This window comes from Tachyglossus aculeatus, chromosome 24 (assembly GCF_015852505.1).
Source record: "Tachyglossus aculeatus isolate mTacAcu1 chromosome 24, mTacAcu1.pri, whole genome shotgun sequence".
Classification (NCBI taxonomy): domain Eukaryota; kingdom Metazoa; phylum Chordata; class Mammalia; order Monotremata; family Tachyglossidae; genus Tachyglossus; species Tachyglossus aculeatus.
In genome coordinates this window covers 20,126,480-20,143,085 of record NC_052089.1, presented here as the reverse complement: position 1 = coordinate 20,143,085, position 16,606 = coordinate 20,126,480, and the positions used below count along the sequence as shown (strand labels likewise).

Genomic DNA, 16,606 nt, shown 5'->3' with positions numbered 1-16,606 from the left:
AACGTCCTGGAGGCAGAAGGAAATGAGTCTGCAGAGATGGAGAGATTAGGGCTGGAAATTTAGATTTAGGAATCATTCATTCATTTATTCAATCGTATTTATTGAGCGCTTACTGTATGCAGAGCACTGCACTAAACGCTTGGGAAGTCCAAGTCAGCAATATATACAGATGGTCCCTACCCAACACCAGGCTCACAGTCTGGAATCAGCCACACAGAAATTATAGTTGAAGCCAAGGGAGCAAATAAGTTCTCCAAGGGAATGAGTGTAGATGGAGAATAAAAGGGACTCAGAGGTGAGCCTTGACGGCCTTCCACCATTAGGGAATGGGAGGCAGAGGAGGGGCCCATGAAACAAAAAGAGAACGCCTGGTCAGAGATAAAAGGAGAGCCAGAAGAGGACAGTGTCAGTGAAGCTAAGCTTGGATAATGTTTCCAAGAGATAGGGATAGTTGACAGTGTCAAAGGCAGCTGAGAGGTCGGGGGGTTTAGGTTGGACTAGAGGCTACTGGATTCAGCAAGAAAGAGACTCATTCATCCAACTGTATTCATTGAGAACACAGACCTTTGAGAGGGCAGTTTCTGAAGGCGGTGGAAGACCAGTTAGGAGGTTCATAAAATAGTTTATCTATAATATGACCAGAGCTTAGTCCAAGATCGCGGCTCTCTGGAGAGAGTAGATGGAGCAGATGTGGGAAGTTTTGTGGAGGAAGTCCCAGAAGGATGTAGCAAGTTGACTGACTGCAGGAGATGAAAGGCAATAAGGAGTCAAAGATGACACTAAGGCTGTGGGCTTGTGGGACAACTGAATGAATAGGTCGCTTTCTGGCCGAATCCAACAGCCTCTACTTGATCCTAATCCCCCCTGACCTCTCAGCTGCCTTTGACATTGTCGATCATTCCTATCTCCTGGAAAAATTAGCCAACCTTTACTTCACTGGCACTCTCCTCTTCTGGTTCTCCTTTTATCTCTCTGACAAGTCATTCTCGGCGTCAGGACCACCACAGATAGGAAAGTTGGGAGAAGTAGATTTAGGAGCTTCAGTTGCTCTTGCTCACTGTAAGTGCTGGGACTTTCATGCCTGGGCTGGGCCATGCTCAGAAGGTGCTCAGATTGTAGCCCTCAGCATTCAGGATAATAACAATAATCATACTAATGGTAATGATAGGAGTATTTTTAGGGCTTACTATGTGTAACGCATAGTACTAAGCAGATACAAGGCAATCAGGTCCCCCATGGAGGCTCAAATCTAAGTAGGCATCAGTAGGAGAAGTACTGTGGAGTCTCAGTAACGCTGAGAGATTTTAAGATCACTATCTTATTTCTTCTACACATATGTTGAGAAGGAAGCCAAAGTTGTGCAAGCCTGCAATAGTGTTTAAATGTCCCATTTTCAACAAAATGCTGAGGAGAGGAATCTACCTACCTACATACTTTCCTTTTCTGTCAAGTGTGCTGGAGAGGAGAGGAACCTTCATACTTACCTTCCTTCTTTCTTCCCTGTCTGTCTGAAGAGGAGCATTAATCAATCTATTTTCTTTCCTCTGTCTTAAGACAATAATCAGTCTCTCCTCTTCTGACACCCCCTTTTCCCTTGATAATAGACTCAACACAAGAGAATAATGTATTTGAGAACATTTTTAATAAATAATGTGACAAAAATTACTTTTCTGATTATTGGATCTCCAGTATGCAAAATTATGGCTAAAAATAAGAAGTTTCTTACACGGACATACTGAAAACATTAATCACACAGATTGTTCCCTTAGTACTGAACACCCTTTCTATGTAACCTCTTTTAAAAAAATTAACTAAGTGAAAAAGTCTTTTCCTTGGTAAACATCAAACTCTTGTTTTCCAGTGGGGCTCATCCTGATAGTTGTCCACAAATAAATGTATGTTTTTCAACCAGCACCAAGAACAAATTCATAGACTTACAAATCATAGAGCTTATGGACAGAGGACATTATTTGGCAATCAAAGAAATGGCTCTATGAGCTTATAAGAAAATTCATTTTTTTTTTTTGCGAGGCCACAGCAAACATGAGAGTTTTCCATTAAATCCAGGAAAAGTGAGAACAAGTTGTTGTTGGTTTTTATGGCCCAAGTTTAAGTAAGTTACTTCACCATCTGTCATCATTCAAATATTCCAAATACAAATATCAAGCATGAACAAAAAGTTGAAAAAACTGCTTCTGAACAATTTTCAAAAAGACAAAAAAAAAAGGTTAATAGTTACAATGGTTTACAAATAAAGTTTAGTGATTGTGCTTTTAAAACCAAAAAGGAGATTTAAAACAAAACAGTGCATTACAAAAAAAAAAATTAAAAAAAATCAAACAAAACTTCTTTATGTGGCACTTCTGTTAGGTGAATTGACACTACCAGAGGAGATTTGATAGTGATAATGATGTCCTTATTCAACAGTTGGTCATTTAAAAACATCCAGTTTTTTTTAATGCATTTATACTTGTTTTTGAATTGAAAAATAGAACAAGGTTTTTCCTAGATTTACTTATGACATGACTAGACCACCAGAAAGATCCAACTGGCTCAACTCCTACCTATCCAAAAGGACATTTCCAATAAGAATGTACTTCTGTGATTGAAATGGAGACAAAAGTAAGTACCACCGGGGTAAAAACTGGTATATATATTTACAATAAGGCCCACCCCAAATTGCTTTGCATTGCGCTTAACCACAATTTTTCACTAAAAGGTGATGGGCAAAAAAAAGGGTTATCATTTGCATTAAGTGAATAGCCCTTTGTGTGAAGTTCACTCTATGCATCTTTGTATGCTTTAAGTCATTTTTTTACCACTGACAATGAAGGGTCTGGAATATCAGCAGTCCCAGGACTGCCTGGGTGGGGTAAGGGCAGGGAGGAAGTTACCACAGATCCAAGATTTCCATCTTCCCCACTGTCCCAACTTTGCAGCGTTAACACAAATCATCTCCGTAGGCAAAGCTGTCATGGGCATGGCAAGGGGTGACCATTTGAGCTGGCAACCAGGGAGGGAGGGAGGCTGGGGGAAGGAGAGAGAAAGAAAAAGCGAGAGAGAGAGAGACACACAGAGAAACGGAGAAAGAGAGAGACAGACTCAGGCCTCTCAAAGGGGACGGGGCTCAAACAACGATACCGCCAATAAAATTAAGAAATGGTATTCAGAGGGCGTGAACTAAAATTAAAATGTGTACACTCTGATTGCACTGAACATTATTTCTGGCGTCATCCGTCACTTGGCAAGAGATTGGAGCACACGCTATCTCTCACACTAGATCTCAGGAGTAAATGGAGCATCTCTTGTCATCATCAGCTTTCGGTTTCCTGTAAGAGAAGAAACCATTAAAGATTTTAGAATAGTTCTAGCGCTTCTTTTGCTTGTCGACTCCATGAAGGGGCACTACAATGGAATTAGTAAAGAGACGAGGGGAGCCTACAATCTCGTAGGCAAGACAGATGCAGCAGACAGAAAGAACAAGAAAAAGGAGTAATGTATGTTAAGTGCTACGGGGTGGGGGTGGGGGGGGCATGAGAACCCTCCCCCTCTAGGTCTCAAGCTCCCTGTGGGCAGGGAACATGTCCGCTGACTCTGCTGTGTTACACAGAAGAAGCCTTAGAACAGTGCTTTGCACATAGTAAGCGCTTAATAAATTCCATTAAAAAAAAAAAAAGCCTGCACCCTGCTCCACAGCAGGAGGGTGGATAGAAGAGAGACAGGTATTCTTCCCTTATCGGTGGGACAGATCAGCAGACACTGTTTGCAGGGCTGGGAGGGAGGGAGATGTCCTATTATAGACCTAAATTTCAATGGCTAATCTTTTAACTTCTTAGCCTTACAGACAAGGTGAGCAGTTTTAATTGCCAAAGCCACCGTCTTCTGGCAATAGCCCCTAACTGTGGCACAGTTTCCATTACTGCCGAGATATTACCTCTAATTCTTCTTCATCATCTTCCCTCTCATATGCTCCCAGGACTTGCATTTCGGCCACATTCCTTCGACCTACATTTCCTTGATCCCTCTGTCTCCCTCCGGATCCTCTAGATGACATTGAGCTGGAGGAACTGGGATCTCTAGGATTATTTGATGTGGGAAATGTAGGTCTACAGTAAGGTAGGATATCTTCTGTTGGGGGGAAAAAAAAGAAAAAAGAAAGAAAAAGAATGTCAGTTCACACTGTGAATTACAAATGACTTGGCAGAGATGCCTTTGACCAGCTCCTCTTTTGGCTGATAACTGTATTTTCTTAGAAAAAACAAGTCGGGGAAGGGAGGAAGGGGGTGACTTTTGCACCAAAGGGTACAACACCACGCTTCTGGGATCCTGAGGAGAAAACCTTTGTTGAGTTAAGGATTCTCTACTTGAACCAAACTTAAGCCTCACTCAAGAAGAGAAGGCTGACAACGACAACAACATCCATGCCCAGCCACTACTAAGCTCCTTTATGGGGTATTCAAGGAACTGATAATAACTGTAAAAAAAATAAATACTTGAGGGGCTGGGGGAGAATCAAAAGAGTCACTTACACTCTGAGCATAATATGCTCAGGGAAGAGAGCTGCGCTTTGAGAGTTACTCTAAGGCAATCATTCCGATCCATATATTCTTAATAATCCTTTCATATGTGCTGTCTCCCTTTCTTGAAAATATCTCTGAGAAGAAAGGGGGCTTTAGCCTTTCTAAATCTTTCTCTCCTTAATTTGAGGCCCGTGTGAAACAGGGACTGTGTCCGATCTGATGATCTTGTATCTAACTCCTATACTTGGGCCCAGAGTAACTGCTGAATACCATCATCCCCAATAATAACACCAAAAAACATCTGCGGTATTTAATAAGTGCTTAGGATCTGCCAAGCACTAAGGTAGATACAAGATAATCAGGGCAGACATAGTATCTGTCCCTCATGGAGTTCATACTCTAAGAAAATGGGAGAACATGTATTTCTATTGTAAGATAATCTCCCAAGCACTTAGTACAGTGCTCTGCACATGGTAAGCATTCTATAAATACCACTGATTGACAATGATTTAAATCACCATTTTAAGTCACCAGAGCAGCTAAGTGACTTGCCCAAAGCCACAGAAAAGCCAAGGGATGGGGCCAGGATTAGAACTCAGGGTCCATGGCTTCCAAATATATGGTCTTTCCACCATGATATGCTGCTTCTGGTACTCAGGTTAGTGGTGGAAAGTCACCAAAACCCCGTACACACTGCTGTTCCTCTGACAAGCCAGATCCTGGTGGTTTATCCTTGTCACACAGGCATTCATTCATTCAATCGTATGTATTGAGTGCTTACTGTGTGCAGAGCAGTGTACTAAGCACTTGGGAAGTACAAGTTGGAAACCTATAGAGACGGTCCCTACCCAATAATGGGCTCGCAGTCTAGGCATGGGACAAGGGTAGGATAACGGGCAGGAAGAGTGTTTTGTACCAAAATCAGCAAGCTGGGAAAAGCTACCCTCTACCGCCTTCCCCACTGAAGACTCTCTCAGGGTTACCTTGGATGAGATGAGTTTTTGTTGCTGGAACGTCTCGTTTGGCTGCCTTGCTTCCTCTCCCTTTTCCGTCACCTTGGAGTTCCTGGATGTCTCGATGATCTCCCGGATTTGTCCGCACATCAGAGTGCTGTCTCCCATCTGCCCCGTCTCTCCCTTTATAATTACCTCCTTTTCTCTCCGAAGACCTGTCTGTTCTCGGGTCTATCGAAGGGAGTTTTGGCAACATTACAGATCGTACCTCCAGCTGGGTCTTGGATTGGACAGTGGGTGATTTGATAGCGGGTGGGGGCACTGGAGGTGGCGGCAGATCTACAAAATGCAAAAAAATCAAAATTCTGAAATCCTTTCATGGAAATAACCTACTTTGATAACCTAGGTCAATTCTGCCCATGTTGTGTTCCTAAAAGTTCCAAGCCCATTTATTCCATGAATCCATGCCTAGTCATCAGAACAGGGAGGGCAAAGAAGAGGGAAGGAAGGAGATAATCCCAACTTAATTTTGGTCCAGGTGGGTCTTAGTGATGGCTTCTCCTATAAAATGGGGAAAATAAATTATGAGAGCTCTCCCTAGCCTCAAAGATTGCTAAAATTTCCATTTAAACCAACCACTGAAAATTTGAAAGGAGGAAGTGAGTCACGGTAAAAAGGTGAATCTAGTAACATAAAAGAGTTCTGGGGAAAATGGATACCCTTTTGGCAGAGCCTGGTTGTGGAAAGGTTCAAATCAGAAGCAAAAAGTTCTCTCCTGGGACTAGGTTTCCCACAGTGCTGGGAGGAGGAGGAGAACACACCAGAAATACAAGGAGGGTTTTTAAATTCAAGACTAGCAAGGCTGCCCCTTTACTGTTGCTGGGTCATGACAGAAGTCACCGTGAACCTGTTCCTGATTTCACTCCGAATCTTGGCAAATGAACTTGCACAGAATGCCCCATGGATTGTAAAACGCAACCCTCTAGTGTAGAGGCAAGCCCTGAGATGCTTGAGAAAAGTGTCAGACTCAAAGCTCTTTATCGCAAAATGTCAACAATGTCACTGGGACCCGGGAATTGGGACCGGGGCTTTGTCTTCCTCGGGTAAGGGCTATCTGTGTTTTCCGGGGGTTAAGTCAAAGGGAGGAAATCCACTTCCTGGGGATTACAAACCTCTCCCCAGAGGAAAACTTTCTTTTTTTCCAATATCTCCTCATAAAACCCAAGCTATCCAAGCAGTGAGATAAGGATAGGTTGAGAAATGCCTGCATTGAACTTTAATTTTTAACCTTCTAGGAGCCTAAAGCCTAGAGGAAAAGCAGATGTTCTGAAGGATGGTAAAATATGACATTAGTTGATCTTGCTATACATTCAATCCGTGAGTCCTGGAATAGTTTTCACATGGCTTTTCCTCCAAAAAATCCCCATGGTTCCCTTAAAGATGGGAGTTTGGTATGTTCTCTTGTTAACTTTCATGTTCCTAGATGAAGTTTGCTAATTTGGGATTTGTTAAGATTACAGCTGGATAGGAAGCTATTGAACAACCAACATCTTGGGATATTCAGTAGCTTATTAAAGTAAAAGATGATGAATGCATTTGTACAACTGCAAAATGTTATTTTCTTCATGTAGGATTCTAACATCCCGTAGAGAAACCAGAGTCTCCACTATGGGAGGTAGTACACAACGTGGGAATATTTGTCCTTTATCTAGTTGTAGGAAACTACATAAAAGGAAAATTAATAAAACACCAATACTGCACCTATATAATACTGTACTGGGAATTGAATAACAAGATTAGCTTTTCCCATAAATATGATAGGCTCCTTTATTTAAAATGATAAGGATAAAAGGGGAAGAACATTCTTTTAAATGGTCAAACTATATCAGCATCTCAAATGCCATTGTGCTCCTGATTCATTTTGTTCCTGGATAAAAAAAAAAAAAAAAAAAAATCAATGCTGCATTGTTGTCAGCTTAAAGAAAACAATATAATCGTATTCTTTGATGGCATATTCTTTGGGGAAAAGCTTCCAATATGCTATGGAAATGAACGGTAATGATTTTCGGCAAGCTTGTAATGAGTTATATACATATATCAATCGGGGGAAATGTGCTTCTTAAAAAACAAATCAATCCAGGCCTAGGCTGTTTTTTTTATTTCAAATAAGCTATAAACTAGTAAGCATCTATTTAGGAAAAGAGATTCACTTTTGGCAAATACGAAGAAACTATAGATTACTATCTCCCAAACCTGAAGTTCTGACAACTACTATCAAGAGATAAAATGGGGTCAGAATTGTGAAGTCCCGAATACATTCTCCGTATCGCTGGGCATGACAGCCAGAGGAACCGATTCTATTCTGTCAAAGAGTCAACTTTGGGAGTCACGCTTTAGACAATTCACAGCTTCAAAAACCAAACAAAATCCCAGAGCAATGTTCCACCCCAAGGAAACCTTAAAGCGCTTAGAACAGTGCTTTGCACATAGTAAGTGCTTAATAAATACCATTATTATTATTAAAGGGAAGAACTTAATAGACACAGACTTCCGATATTTTAGAGTCGCTTGTTGTACTGGTGGTGCTACAATATATCAGTTGGGTTTGGGAGTGTCTACCAGGTTCAACTGAAAAGGTTTTAAGATTGCTGAAGTAAGGAGAAACTGCTTTTCTCTTCCTATATCAAGAGAGTAAAGGTTTTATTTCAACAGATAACTTCTTTGCATTTCACACACTGCCTACCTATATAATGTAAGAAAATTTAGCATTTGGTAGACACTGATACTGGCAGAGAAATCTACTTCACGGCAGAGATTTTGCTCTTTGCTTATTACCTAAAAAGTGTTGTAATCAGCAGTAAAGCAGGTCCAGACCACACCACTCCAAAGAGGGTCGGAAAATGTCTAATTTACGAAAAGTATAGTGTATGTGGTTTTAAATCAAATATGTAAATGGTCTGAAAAGGGGGGGGGGATGAAAAAAAAGAAAACTTTATCGAGTCCTGGCACTGCACTTCTTTGTACATTTAACTCTGACTAGGCAAAAACAATTAAATACTTAAGCTTTTAAATACAAACCTTCACCTGACTTTAGAGTGCTAGCTACAAACTTAGAAAACACTGCATTATTGGGTGAGAGCAAAAGCCCATCATACTAAACACTGGTTATCCACCCTACAGGGAGCATAAATACTGTTTTCCTATCAGAACTTATAGTGAGCTACTACCAGTTTCTGTACGTTCAACGATAATCGCCACTTTTCAATTAAGAAACTTACTCCCCTGGAAAGGGCACTATTCAAAGCACTTCAACAGCTCTTAGCATGCATCAGCCACTCAAAACGTGGCCGTGCTCTACAATAAAACTTAAAGGCACAGTATTTAGCCTTCTTGTCACAGACGTTTAGTAAAGTAGAAAAACAATTTCCTTCAGTGGCAAACACAATCAGTATTAAAGGAATTTTTCTACTGACAAACAAAACGTAGAGTAATAATCAGGATTCCTGTCCTTTGGGTAGGACCAATACAATGTTGCTGTGGAGGAGGGAGGTGAAAAACAAAGAGCTGGGGCTCAACAGAGGTCAACAGCAGGAAAGGTAACATCTAGACTCCGAGAACGAAAGTGACAGTAGGAGATGCTTTGGAACTATCCTCCCGTACTGGTATCACAAACAGTGCTTTAGACCCCACTTAGTGTACGTGTCTAGGACCCCTGACTTGGATACACAAAATTACAAAAAACAACAAGTGCTTCAGGAAGCTCTCGCCGTTTAGTGTCTGGATGCAATTCACAGAGTTTGCCCTTTCCCCAACCATAAACATACAGAAAGCTTAATGATTTTGCTTGACAAAAAGAACTCCAAGATGGTGATCAAAACCTTTTAAGGAATTCAGAGATCTGTGGAAAAGGTCAGTTCTTTCCCAAAAGTCCACATGGATCTGCATATACAATATGAAGGGATGACCTTGCATGTGCGGCCTCCTGGGATAAACCAGCCGCCTTTCTCAATTACTAGGAAGATATATGAAATTAGCCATTTTTTTTAATGGTATTTGTTAAACACTTACCATATCCCCAAGGGGGGCCGGGACTGTGTGCAACCTGATTTGCTTGTATCCACCCCAGTGCTTAATACAGTGCCTGGTACAAAGTAAGTGCTTAACAAATACCACAATTATTATTGTTATTATTATTTAAGTGCTGGGGTAAGTAGAAGTTAATCAGGTTGGACACGGACCCTGTTTCAGATGGGGCTCACGGTCAAACCAAGAGAGAGAACAGGTATCAAATCCCCATTCTGCAGATAAGGGAATGGAGCCACAGAGAAGTGAAGTGACTTGCCCAAGGTCACACAACAGGCAATTGCCAGAGAAGGGATTAGGCCGCAGGTCCTCTGACTTCCAGTCCAGGCTCTAACCACCTGACCAAGCTGCTTTACCACCTAATATTTCCTTATTAGTTGGGAGTATCTTAGCATTCAATAATTATTATGGAAGGGGTCGGCAAGAATCCATGCCTAATTAGAAAACCTGCTGAAGCCAGCACAGATGGAGAAAAGGCTACAAAATAAATGTCCATTAGATTTGTCAAATCGACTGCAATTTTTAACTGTGGAGTGCTGCATTCTAACAGCATAATTACACTAATACCTAAAAAAGTCTTCCATTTCAACTACTTTAAATCAAAGGAAATTGGCCCAAGAAAAGCTTTAGTGCAGACCTTCTCTTGCATGTCTCCTACCTAGCTACATTTCCAACAGGGCTGGATGCTGATCCAACCTTTCTGTTAAGAGTGTTTTCTTCCAGAGAATAAAAATGGACCCATGACATCGTATAACATGCCAACACAGGGGTCCTATAAATGTAAAATATCTGGTACAGTTTGGGGATTTACACCTTGGATTTGTCCCTTCGGAGAAGCAAATGTGTACAGAGACTCCGTAATAAACCCCTCGAAATCAGATAATGTTCTGACAGCTCAGTTTCCCTGACAAAAGGGATCTGGGCCAGAGCCAGAAGGCCCAGGTGCACTGTGTCATGCCAGTATTTAATGTAGTCTAATATCAGATAGATGCTGGTGAGAGAAAATACTCAGAATAAAGTAGAGATAATAGCACGGACAGCCACTCATTGTAAAATTACTCGTGCTCATCACGCTGTGAGCTTTGTATTAAATTTTTCTGTCAAGTGGCAGGAATCACAGGGAGAAGTGGCTCAAAAGACCCTCCTTGTAACCCTGGATAAGGATCTATAATATTAGGCTTTCATAGGATAATGGCAAATGATGCCCCTCTTTGAAAAATTGCTGACTGGTAATGAAAGTCCTAATCAGATTCTTGTTGCTGAGAACCAAGGAGGGGGATAACACTCATGACACCCTTCCTCCTCCCCCTTTAGCAAATTTAGCAAACTTGACAAGATGGGTAAGTCTGGGAGAATTTATCTTACATGAATTTCCAACAAAGCCCTTGGGGTGGTTGAATAAAATGGGAAGGGGGTGGTTTAATAAAAATTGGGCCACCTGAGGCACTTTCATTAAAGGCTTTCCCGAGACAACATCACAGTGTTTGCATTATCCTCCTAAACTCCCTTGGGATGACGAGCGTCACCTTTTCAGTGGGAGTCGATATTCTCTGTGAAGGCATGAGGGCAGATGATTAGATTCTGTCTTTTGCCGTGCACAAAATAACTGTTTGCAACCTACTGTCGTTAAAATTCAAATTCAAACAAGTTCTAGGTCCAGTATTTGAGTACCAAATTGTTGGGAAATAAAGGACTATCACCGAAGCACGTGTTGCTCCGTCACTGCGATGAAGGTTTTAATCTACTGAGCTATTTCTGTGATACGTGATGAAATTGGATTTTCCCACAGAAACCCGGGCATTTTTCTAAGTCTTTTAAATATTGGCAAAAATTAGCTCATTAGGAAATTGTAGGAGCAAGAATATTTCCGAGCCTGAGGGCTATCGTCACAAAAGGAATCATCTGCTACCCGTGACATCAGCGAGCTCAATGGTCCACTGACAACTAGTCTTCCTCTGAGGCCACTCTTCCTATCCTGCGCAACAAGGAAGGATTTACCAAATATCTCCACGCATTTCAATGGACTTACCGTCCGTGTAGACTTCTCTGCGTAAGTGTCCGGGCTGGTGCTTCTGTTTCTTGGGGGGTCGGACCTTCTGTATAACAGCAGCGCTCATATTGCTGTCTGTAGAGACGGGGCTCGTGGGCCGAGGTAAGTGCGATGCGTGAAAATGCCTGCGACCTAACAAAGCAAAACACCTTTAATAGTTAAGCCCGCTACTCGGGTCATTTGTTGGAGAAGTGGGTATAAACGGAAATGAAGCAGTCACCTATTTGTCACCAAGTAACAATATTCCATTCAACTTCCAGTTTTAGACAGCTTCTTGCCTAGACCACAATTTGCCTGACTGAAGACAACACACTCTAAGTGTATGCTGTAGTCCTAGCCCAGCGAGGTTGTCTTTTTTAAACCGGTCAATGAAATTCCACATTAGCCGTCTATTTTTCCAAAGCCAACTTTTTTTACTTCTTGGAGTGGACTGTGGAAAGTTGGACTAACCTGGAATTCAAATGCAGAGTAGGCATTTCCCAATCTACCCTTTGGTTAAGAACAGAATATGCTCTTTTTTTGCAACCAATTTCAAGCTTAAAGGTTATCTGGCCAGGTTTTGCTACTCCACCCCAAATCATTATACTGCAGCTCTCAGGACTCGAGAGAAGCTCATTATTTAAATCTGCCCTAAGTCACCACTATTTACCAACTGGCCAGAAAGAGCACTGAGAGGACAATTGCCCTAACAGTCACTAGCTGCCTGGTGAAGACATAAAGCCATGAACCAATATCTTCCAAAACAGCCTCAGGTGTTTTTTCTTCAAACTGCCAATGAGACATGACCTCAATGGACCTCGCTTCAATTGGGTTGAGCAACAGGATTGCCAAGGTCAGTCTTTTCTACTGATTCAAAAGAACTCCAAGGACTGACCTGCTCATCTGACGAAGTGGGACATTTATCAGATGTCTCTATGTATGCTGTGATAACTGAGGCATTCTTAACGGGTAAGGATTAAGGGAGCCAAGAAGCGCAATCTGCTTGCAGATTTCTGTTAGTTTCAATTTCTATATTTTAAAGGAGCAGCGATTCCTAAAATAACAGAGCTGGAGGGGGACTGACTGAACCTGTGTATGGTTCATTATAACTATGCTTTAAGCAGAGATCTAAAATGCTTTCAATGAAAATAAAATACTAACCTACATGCAGCTCAGCTGTGATGAAACCAATTATGTCTAAAGCTACAAAGCCACAAACAGCACTGCACAGAAATCCTGTTTTCACTCCACTGTGACAGATCATCTAGTGTTCAGAGACCCTGAGGCACAATAAGGTACCTACAGATAATATTCTAAATTTATTTATATGTTAGGTTCTACTCAGTGAGCTGAAACACACCCTTCGTGACATCTGCAGATGGTATTTAATTTTCTTTTCCTTTATATTGTGTTGACTTTTGATGTTGACAAATTAAAAAAAAATTCCATTGATGGCATGTAGGATTGCTTCAGTTTTCACTAAGATAGGTTTAGGCCCACACACTCACGTGGTGTTGTCTTTTTAAATATCCATTTTACTTAAAGGCCAACCAAAGAGCTTTGGCTGAGTGATCTAAGTATCTTGTGCAAAATAAGGATCCACATACTAGAGCAGGATGAGATACCTGGGAAATTACCCTTCTGCAACGAAGTACTGAATAAGAGGGTAAAGGTTCCTTTATGAAGTGGTTTCACCGTAATGGCAAACTGATACATTTCATCCCAAAAAACTTGCAATATTTTAATTTTAACAGCTACCTTTTAAAAATCCCTTCCCCTGTAGCATCTTTGAGTGTCCAATTGGTGCAGTGTTCTGAGTGACTGGGGAGTACAATTAACAGGTGACATGCTCCCTGTCCAGAAGGAGCTTATACTATAATGGGATAGACAAACACCAATATTTACAAATAGAGTGGTCAAAATAAATAACTCAGCACACGCACACACACACAGTGCTAAGGAAGGTGTACCTAAGTTTAAGTGCTAAAGTGGGATGAAGCGATGTTGACTCAAGGTGCTGTCAGATTTATCACTGGAAGCTTACCGGATGAGGTGGGGTTTTAGGACAGCTTTGAATGTGTATAGAGAAGGAGCTCCAAGCTGGGAGAATGGTGTGATTGAGGGGATGGAGGCGGAAAAGTGGAGAGCACAGTAAGCACGTTAGAGAAACGGTGTGGTCTGGTGGAAACTGCATGGGACTGAAGGTCCGAGGACCTGGGTTTGCATTCCAACTCTGCCACTTGTCCATTGTGTGACCTTGGGCGAGTCACTTAACTTCTCTGTGCCTCGGTTTCCTGATCTGTAAAATGGGAATTAAATTCTACTCCCTCCTATTTACACTGTGAAACCCTCTGGAACAGGGGCTGTGCCCAGCCTGTTTATCTTGTATCTACCCCAGCACTTAAAATAAATACCAAAATTATCATTCTTATTATTACCATTAGGAGGAACAAAGAGAGTGAGGTAGGGGAGAGTGAATGACGAGAGTCAGATGGTGGAGAGCCTTGAGGTTGATTATGTCATCCCTTAGCCAAACTAGCATCTAAGAGTGCCCTTGATACAGTCCCCAGTGAAGACTTATGCTGCACTGGCCTGTATTTGCTTCACTGATGGATCGCTCAGAGATTGAACCTTTAATAACCTCGATCGCCTGAGGACAAGACGTGTAAAAACTTAACATTCCAAAGACTGCACAACTCCAAATCAGCCAAAATGAAACTTAAAAAGCTAGCCCGTCTTAAATCCTGTGAGGGCAGAGTGGTACTCTCCCCAAGCATTTCATCCTTTACAGTGTCCTGATCAGTACAACTGCTTTAAATAACAAAATCACTGAATTGATTAAATGATCTGATTATTGCTTTACTAATGATGTGAAATTTCACACACTGTCACTGTTTCACTGAATTTGTCCAATCTGGCCTTCTCAACCTACGTATAGAGTTAAATTAACAAGTTATAAACCATCCAGGTGGGAAACCATTTTTTTTTTTTGTAAATCCCTTACTCAGTAAACTTTTAAGCTCTTAAGGTAAAGGATGCCGAAGCAGCTTTTCAGCCTCTACCGCTTTCAAAGACATCTCCCTTCCACCTTCTGGTCCCTGCCAAGATATGATATTTGAAGGATGACTGCTTTGGACTATCGCCTCGGACGTTCAAAGCTCCAAGACTCTAATTCTAAAACGGTACTTCCTGATTGGGCAATCTGCCTTGATGAAGGACGCTGCAGCATAATGTAAATCTCATAGAAGGGATTAAAAATGTTCATCTCATTTACAGTTTGTTCAGTACTCTCAGACTACAGGTCAAGGGCTCCCATCCACGAGGACATCATTTGATGTTCCTCCATCTGTTTCTCTACCTGCCGAAGACAATAATCCTTGCAGCCTACCTGACAAAAAGGAAAGAAACTAATCCATCCATGATGTGCTGTGAGTGAAGGATAAGGTCGACTCTCCCCCTGAGACTCTATAATAATAATAATAATGACATTTATTAAGCGCTTACTATGTGCAGAGCACTGTTCTATAAGTAGTAACAGTCTTGGTAAGCTCGTCCCTCGAGACTGTGAGCTCCTTAAGGGCTGGGAATGGGTAGGTTATATTGTTATACTGTACTCTCCCAAGTGCTCGGTACAGTTCTCTGCACACAGTAAATGCTCAATAAATATAATGGACTGACTGACTCTTGGAAGCCACAGAGTAGTCACAGCATCCATAGTTACCTGGTTGGCCTCCCAACGTGACTCTTTAAACCTCACTGAGTTGCCGTGATGGGGACACAGCAACGGTGACTCCAAGAGGCCTGCCAACCCTCAGCAATGTGTCCCACAAAAATAGCACTTTCCATCCTTGTGCTGTGGCAGTTTGGGATGGACATTTCCCCTCTCCCTCCACAGTGTGTATGAGTAATGGGGGCCAAGGGTAGCCCACTCTCCCACTCTGCACAGATGCTTTACAAAACGATCCCGATTCTCCCCACAGCAAATGCCGTTACCTGCAGCATCCTGCATTTGCCGTCTTGCTACCTTCAGACCGGCGTATTCGGCCGCCGCTGCTACAGCCTGTGCAAAATCGGCATCGGTGAAAAACGAACCATCAGAGGAACTAACGCTGGACCGTCCGCTTGAGATGTTGTCCTCTTCTGAGGCCGAACCCCAGCCGTTGATCATAGAGCCCGTTACGGAGCTTTCCAAATCTCCGACGCTGGAGGCGGGTGTCTGCTCTAGCCCCCGCAGAAGCAGCCTTCTGGTTTGCATCTTGGCCACCTCCATGTCCGCTTCATCCTCTTCCTCTTCCGGAGCATCGGTGTCCATATCCGAAACCAGTGGCCCAGAAATGTAGCCATAAGTGTGCGGTGGGGAAATAGGCCTTGGTGGGGGAGGTGGGCTCCCAGGCTGGCGTCTGTTTGGGCAGAAATGTGTTGTTTACATGCGTGTCTGAAATTATTTAAATAAAACACAAAACTTTGCAGTGATGCACCCACACTTTCCATTGTTCAGAAGGAAAACACAAAAGGAATGTCTAAAATCACCACGTTTTCAAGTTTGCTAAGCATAATGGGTTGGTCCCAAAGAAAAATCTACCATGAAAGTTCACCTTCTCTAGCAGTGCCTTGTGATCCGAGTCTAATAAAAACACACTCAGCGGTGCAGAAATAATATTGTGTCTCATCATTTGGCTTCTGCCTGGATCAGAAGGGGGAGGAGATCATTTATGGCAGGTTAAAAATTACATGACAAAGCCAACTCCTGCAGATAGGAGTAAAGAGAGGGGGGATTCAGAGTATTCTCAGGTGTCTGGCATTCCCAGAGACTGTAGACATCGGTATCTGAACGGATTGCTCCGTAAACATTATCTTCGTAGATTCTTCTCCACTTTCCCATCTGTCCCCCAACGCAACCTGTCATGGCCTATCCCCACCGTTCCACACAAATGGACCCATCTGTTTTGAAAACAGATCAGAAGATATCATTATAGAGGGCAGTTTTGATAGGATTAGAATGCACACTTTCACCACATGAA

General features: G+C 42.1%; 1 protein-coding gene across 3 annotated transcripts in view; it reads right to left on the bottom strand.

Annotated features, from left to right (window-relative positions):
* Positions 1-1,623: 1,623 nt before the first annotated feature.
* Positions 1,624-16,606, bottom strand: part of ROBO1 (roundabout guidance receptor 1) — an 829,371-nt gene continuing 814,388 nt past the window's right edge. For all 3 annotated transcript variants that reach the window (XM_038766034.1, XM_038766033.1, XM_038766036.1), the window contains 5 exons: positions 15,579-15,985; positions 11,586-11,738; positions 5,504-5,812; positions 3,935-4,128; positions 1,624-3,329 (listed from right to left, as the gene is read on the bottom strand). In XM_038766034.1, the coding sequence (XP_038621962.1) occupies positions 3,315-3,329; positions 3,935-4,128; positions 5,504-5,812; positions 11,586-11,738; positions 15,579-15,985 (1,078 nt within the window). In that variant the 3' untranslated portion in view covers positions 1,624-3,314. The remainder of the gene's footprint in view (positions 3,330-3,934; positions 4,129-5,503; positions 5,813-11,585; positions 11,739-15,578; positions 15,986-16,606) is intronic.